The sequence below is a fragment of the Vulpes vulpes genome, chromosome 7 (assembly GCF_048418805.1).
Source record: "Vulpes vulpes isolate BD-2025 chromosome 7, VulVul3, whole genome shotgun sequence".
In the NCBI taxonomy this organism is placed as follows: Eukaryota; Metazoa; Chordata; class Mammalia; order Carnivora; family Canidae; genus Vulpes; species Vulpes vulpes.
The window spans coordinates 49,694,535-49,700,915 of record NC_132786.1 but is presented as its reverse complement, the minus strand read 5'-3'; the positions used below and the strand labels follow the sequence as shown (position 1 = coordinate 49,700,915).

At 50.6% G+C, this 6,381-nt stretch overlaps 1 protein-coding gene across 1 annotated transcript in view; it reads left to right on the top strand.

The window, feature by feature from the left end:
• The first annotated feature begins 2,189 nt into the window (after positions 1–2,189).
• SNX25 (sorting nexin 25) overlaps positions 2,190–6,381 on the top strand; it is a 132,059-nt gene continuing 127,867 nt past the window's right edge. Inside the window, exon 1 of the mRNA XM_072763713.1 lies at positions 2,190–2,736. Within this exon, the coding sequence (XP_072619814.1) occupies positions 2,326–2,736 (411 nt within the window). The 5' untranslated portion in view covers positions 2,190–2,325. The remainder of the gene's footprint in view (positions 2,737–6,381) is intronic.

Here is a 6,381-nt window from a genome sequence, read left to right as displayed (position 1 = left end):
TGTACTCTGTCAAAGCAAATTGTGGTAGGTTGTTGAAATAACACAACCAATGAAGTATACCTCCCTCTATTTAAGCCCATTCTAGACTCCTCCCTGTTTAATTACCCCTTGGGCCACATGATTTGCCTTAGCCAGTGGGACATTAGCGAATGTAATGTAAGCAAAAGCGTAGAAAGAACTTGCACATGGCATCCCTGAGACTGTCATGTGAAGAAGGCCAAGCTGACCTTTTGGAGTATGAGTACACAGGGAGCAGAGACAAGCCATCTCAACAGAGACTCCATAGATCAAACAGCCCCAGCCTATGCATCAGGAGACCATAGTTTCATTAGTGACCCCAGGCAAGAAGAGCAAAATTGCCCAACTGACCCCAGTCCAAATTGCTGACCCACAAAAGCATAAGCAAATAAAATGGTTATGACTTGGTGGTAGCTTGTTATGCAACAATAGGTAATTGACACATCATATTTCCAGTATGTCTTCTTTTGGATAATAACCTTTTGGCTAATACTTCACTGGTTTTTTTGTTGTTGATTTTTAAGATTTTATTTATTTGAGAGAGAGCACAAGTAGGGTGGAAGGGCAGAGGCAGAGGGAGAAGCAGACGCCCCACTGAGCAGAGACCCCAATGAGGTTGGATCCCAGGACCCCGAGATCATGACCCCAGCGGAAGGCAGAGGCTCAACCAACTGGGCCATCCAGGCACCCCAATACTTAAGTTTTAAAAGAATAACTAACTGGAATTTAAATAAAAACTTGAAACAAGCAAAAATAAGTATCTGTCAGATAAAAAATCAAATTGCAAGGCTCATTGTATGTAAATCATTCTTCATGAAACAACAATTACAGAAAAGAGAATTAAAAATAATAAAAATCAAGAAAATATCCAAAAAATATTTTACCTCACGTTGTATTTTTTTGTTGTTGAAATAATGACACAGATGATTTCCTCTAGAAAAACAGTATAGTCATAGTAATTTGAAAATACATTTTAATGCTTACTTTTCTTCACCATGCTCCCTGGGAAGCAGAACATAACTCATTTTATTGGACAACAGTGCTGTTAAACTGTTGAAATTCCTCAGGATTGCTACGCAAAGAGAGTTCTGAGACTTTCCTTTTGCTTCCCCCAGTATCCTTTACTTCTGTTTCTCTCATCTACTCACTTCTTCCCTTTCTTCTTTCTATTCCGGGCTGGCCCTATCACCCAGCCTTTTTAAATCAATCTCTTTAGAATTCCTTCATTTCCGTTTACAATTCTTTTCATCTATTAGAGATACAGCTGCTGCTTTATTGGTGTTGGTAGTAATTACTAGTACTTAGCATATTAGCATCCTTTCAGTGAACAGTATCTGTATATTAATGATAGGGTCATGATAGAACAGGAAAATACGTCCTCTGAAAACTATTCGGACCACTTTCCCTTGCGTAGGTGATAACATCTGTACTGATAACAACAATACAGGGACTTGGAGCCCCAGTGATGGTGGCAGCTGTGGACACCCGCTGGCACTAGGCCGACTCTTGGGGCCTTTCCCTAACTAGCAACCGCAGGCTTCGTTACACTTCCACGTCGGTCGGATTCCTTCCCCGAGGCGTCTGGCTGGGGGAAAAAGGAAGGTTATTGCGGGGAAACTGTAGGAAAAGTGAGGATCGGGAAGGGTTTGCCTATTGTACCTAAACAGCAGGTGACAGCAAAGCTGAAATTTGGGGAGCCCTAAGCGCGGGAGGCGGTGGCTCATCCGCGAAGAGCCGAGGGCGAGGATTAAGGGATCACCTGAGCCGGAGAATTACAAACGCTTGACACCTGCGGCAAAATTTTCCACCCAGGGACGGTCCCCCGGGGGCGGGGGGGCGGAGCGCAGGACCCAGCTGCGTCCCGGCGATTGGTGGCGCCCCCTCCCCGTGGGTCCCCGCCCCCGCGGGTGGGCGCCTCCCACCTGCCACTCAGCGGGCCGCCCCCGCCCCGCCCCGCCCCGCCCCGCCCCGCCCCGCCCCGCCCCGCCCCGCCCCGCCCGGGGCTTCCGCGGCTTAAGTCACCGCAGGGTCCGGCCACCTGGGCGCGCCGGGCCGGCCGGCTGCGGGGCGGGCGCCGGGTGGCGGCGCTCGGGGCTCGCTCGGAGGAGCTCGGCGGCGTCTGTTGGAGCCGTTCCTCGGGGGCCGCCGGCGAGGGCATGAGCGTCGGCTGCCCGTGCCTCCGGGGCGGCGGCGGCGGCGGCGGGAGCGGCGAGGGGAGGAGGCGCCGCGCGGAGGCCGCCGTCCAGGGCAGCGCCGGGGGGCAGCAGGGCGGGAGATGTGCGTGTCCTTAGCGGCGCAGCGAGCAGCATGCACCCCGATGCCACCGACAGCAGCGGCGCCGGCCTCCACCGCGCGCCGGCCGCGGCCACTGGCGGCCGCTCCGCCCCGGGCGCCCCGGGCCAGCGGCGGCCGGACCCCCGGGAGGACGCGGCGGCGGCGGCGGCGGCGGGGGCCCCCGGCGGCGGGGGCTGGCGAGTGCCGGGGGCCGTGGCCGCCCTCGCCGCCGTGTGCCTCTCCTGCCTGGGGCCCGGCTGCTGGCTGGCGGCGGGAGGCGCGGGGCCGTGCACCGTCCTGCTCGGGCTCAGCCTGCACCTGGGCTGCGCCGCGGCCGCCTTCCTCCTGGGGACCCTGTTCTCTCTGCTCTGCCGGAGCCGGCGAGCCCCGCCGCCCGACTTCGTCGCCGCCTGGAGTCGGCTGGCCGCCCGCCGCGGGCCGGGGGTGAGTACGGGGCTCCCCGCCGCCTCGCACGCCTGGGGCCTCGGCCCGCCCCGCTTCCGGGGCCCGCCGCCAGCTCTCGGAGCCCGGCTGGCGGCGGCGTGGCCCGTCCTCTCCGCCGCGGCTGCCCGGGAGGAAGGGGCTGCGGTCGGCCGGCCCGGCGGGTGGCTGCGAGCGGTCCCCGGGCGTCCCCGGCGGGGGGGGAGGGGAAGTGGGGGGGGGCGGCGGGCGGGCGGGCTCCGGGCTCCTCCGGGCTTGCGAGGTGCTCGCCGAGATGCACGTTTGGGGGGGGGGCTGTGTGGTTGCTCCCCGGGCGCCCCGGGGGGAGGTGGGGTGGCGGGCGGGCTCCTCCGGGCTTGCGAGGTGCTCGCCGAGATGCACGTTTCGGGGGGCTGCGTGCTTGCTCCCCGGGCACCCCGGGCACCCCCTTGATGGCTGAATAATCCTTGCGGATCGTGGATGTTGCTCCGCAGTCGGCGAGGGGAGCGCTCCCTGCACGCACGCGCTGCGCCCTGTATCGGTCATTGTATTTCTAACCGTTCTCTGGGGGAGGTAACTTCGTGACCTTTTACCTCTTACATGACCTTTTACAGACCTTTACGGGCGGAAACTTGCCCGGAGAGGCTCACTTGGCTGGGCTCAGCCTGCCAGCACCTCTTCCTTCCCCCACGCTGGGTTCGCTGCTTCACCGCACCGTCCTGCCCATCCACCGCGTGGATCAGTAACGCAGCCTCAGCTGGTTTCTGTGATTTAGGAAAGGGATGTCAGAAATCACTTCGGTTTGCAACAGAAGGAAAAAGGAACCCTGCCTGGGGGTGTGGGACAGCAGGGAGGTGGTTAGGGCAGGTAGGAAATGAGAGTATTGTAAATGAGCTCCTCGCTTCCTTAATGCCAAACCGCTACTTGCTCAACACCCCCCCTCCCCCCCAGCTTCCTCTCGTGGCCCTCTAAGTGACACTTGAGTCTTTTGTAGCTTGTGAGCTTGTTTTGTTCGGAGCATGTTATGCTGAGGCTGAGATTAGTTTCTGCCAGTAATTTATTTAACACGGGTTTACTAAGGGAATGGTGATTTATATTTATAAGCCGGTAGGATACAAGGTAGTAATGTCTCTGCACAAGCTAGTTAAGAAATAACATCCTCCACGAACCAGTGACAGATGGATATACACCGTTGTTCCAGTCAATGGGGAATGGGGAAATAAAGTCAAGATTTATTTAAGGAGTACCTTGCTAGGAATGGATTCTTGGCAGAGTCCGCTTTCAACCAAAAGCTGGGTACTAGCTGCTGGGACCCACAGCTCGTGGACGATGGCACTGCTGTTGGCAGGCAAGACGAGCTGCTTTGAAGGGTAGTACTTTAGGGACAGTTACAGAGCTTGCCCCACTGCCTGTGAGAAATAGCCTCCCCAAGGCCGGAACACATGCCCCTTCCTCTTCTGAGACTGCTGCCCAAGTTTAACACCCTGCTGATCAAGAGTTATCTGACCACAGCAGGAGCAAATGTCTCAAGATCTACAGAGAGCTCAGATCAGCAATGAGCTGATGAGCAATGAGCTTTGCCCAGACTGAACACTCTGGGTAAGTCCACACAAATTACTAGTATTTAAAGTTTGTCCATTACATCATACTTATTTTTGCATATATTCAGATGGATAAGCTACTCAAGAGCAGAACAGTTCTGCAGATCTCATCTTGACTTGGCCTCTCAAATTCCCCCTCCGATCAAAACACTTAATTCAAAAACATGTGGATTTGAAATCATAGCCAATACACGGCATAATTTGGCACTCACTGCTTGACTGCATGATATTGTTGTTAAACCGAAATTGCCTAATAAGCACTTTAGGGTAAGGGGACTGGCAGTGGTTTGACTTCATAAAAATATTTGTTAGAGGGACCATTGCCCCCTGGGTTTTGTATTTGCTTATGATATGATCTGCTTACTCTTTTGTAAAAATCATCACACTCTTCACCAAAATTACCCCGTCTTGAGTCTGTTGCTTCTGAATGCAGCCCTGACCTGAGATAATGGCTGGAGGGTTGTAGGTAAGAGAGTCAGTCATCCTCGCTCTGTAAATTAAGATTTCAGTATATTAAGGAATAGGACCTTCTGTTGTCCTAGGTAGTCTAAAAAATTAGTAATGTTCATTTCTTTTAAAAGCCTTTATGTGACAGTCCATTTTATTTCATATCTAGTTTAGCAAGAGTTGGTGGACAGGTGTATTTTTCCTCTTGATTTTTCTTTACAATGTAGAAAATACAGACCCTGATTTTACTAGCTGGCTTATTGATTTATAAATGATGTTCCAATTCTTTTTTTTTTTTTTTTTTAAGATTTTATTTATGAGAGACAGAGAAAGAGAGGCAGAGACATAGGCAGAGGGAGAAGCAGGCTCCCTGCAGGGAGCCTGATGCAGTACTTAATCCCGGGACCCTGGGATCATGACCTGAGCCAAATGTAGCACTCAAGCTCTGAGCCACCCAGGCATCGCTGATATTCCAATTCTTCAGAGTATTGTTAAAAATTACAATTCAGTCAGTATGTGTTTATCAAGTGTTTTATATGAACAAGGTATTATTCTGGAAGCTGGGGTTGAATCAGTGAGACACACAAGAGCCGTACTCTCTGGAGATTATATTCTTATGGGAGATCAGGCGATAAACAAATGAGATATTTTAGATAGTGATAAGTGCTTATGAAACAAAAAATAAGAGTTAAATGATTAAGAGTGCCTAGTAAGTGGGAGTAGGAGGTTTAGATGATGTCAGGGTCAAAACGCTGAATATTATGTTTTGCCTCTGAAGGCCTAGAAGCCTCATGCTGTAGATCACCACCCTATTTCCTGGAAAATACATTTCTCCTATTCACTCCCCCCAGCTTCATTTATACCTCTAGGCAGATAGAACTTGGATTAGCATCCAGAAAGATGGTGCCAGAAGTAGCATATGTAATCCTTCAAATATTCCACTGGAAGATTTCAGGATATAGAAGAAGTGAAGTATAATCTTGAGGAAAGTAGATTATTGGTAGTTTTTTGGAGCTTGGATTCTTATAATAGTCTTAAATGAGAAAATAACATAACGAAAATGTAGTTTCTAAGCTCTATATTGTAATTGAGATGCATATTTTTCATACAAAAGTTTTTTTTAACAGTACTGGTGTTATTTACTCAAGCTTTTAGTTGTGCTGCATTGTTTATTTTACCCTTTCCTCTGCTTGTGCTGTGTTTCTAATTTGTACTTAAGGTGGTTTTTTTTTTTAATGTTCTATTCTTTATGAATGGAAGCATAAGCATGTGGTATAGTATAAAATATGTCAGTTCTGTGGGGGTAGGAGCTGGACCACACAGGTCACCTAACATATGTGGAGGGGGAGGCTGTTTAGTAGTGAACCAAATGGTGCCTCTTGAGATATGGTTACTACTTCACTACAGAAATTTTGATTCAGCACGAAGAAAAGAATCCTCATTGGCTCTTAACACGTTTTGGATTCTTCTAGTGTCAACTAGACTAGTCAGATGCTGAGATCTATCCTTGTAACTGTCCATCCTTCCTCTTTTTGTTTTTTTTTCTTGGTCTCCTTCCATAGAGAAAAAAAAAATGTATATACTGTTAAAAGTAAACAACCTCAAAGAAGCCTACACTAAA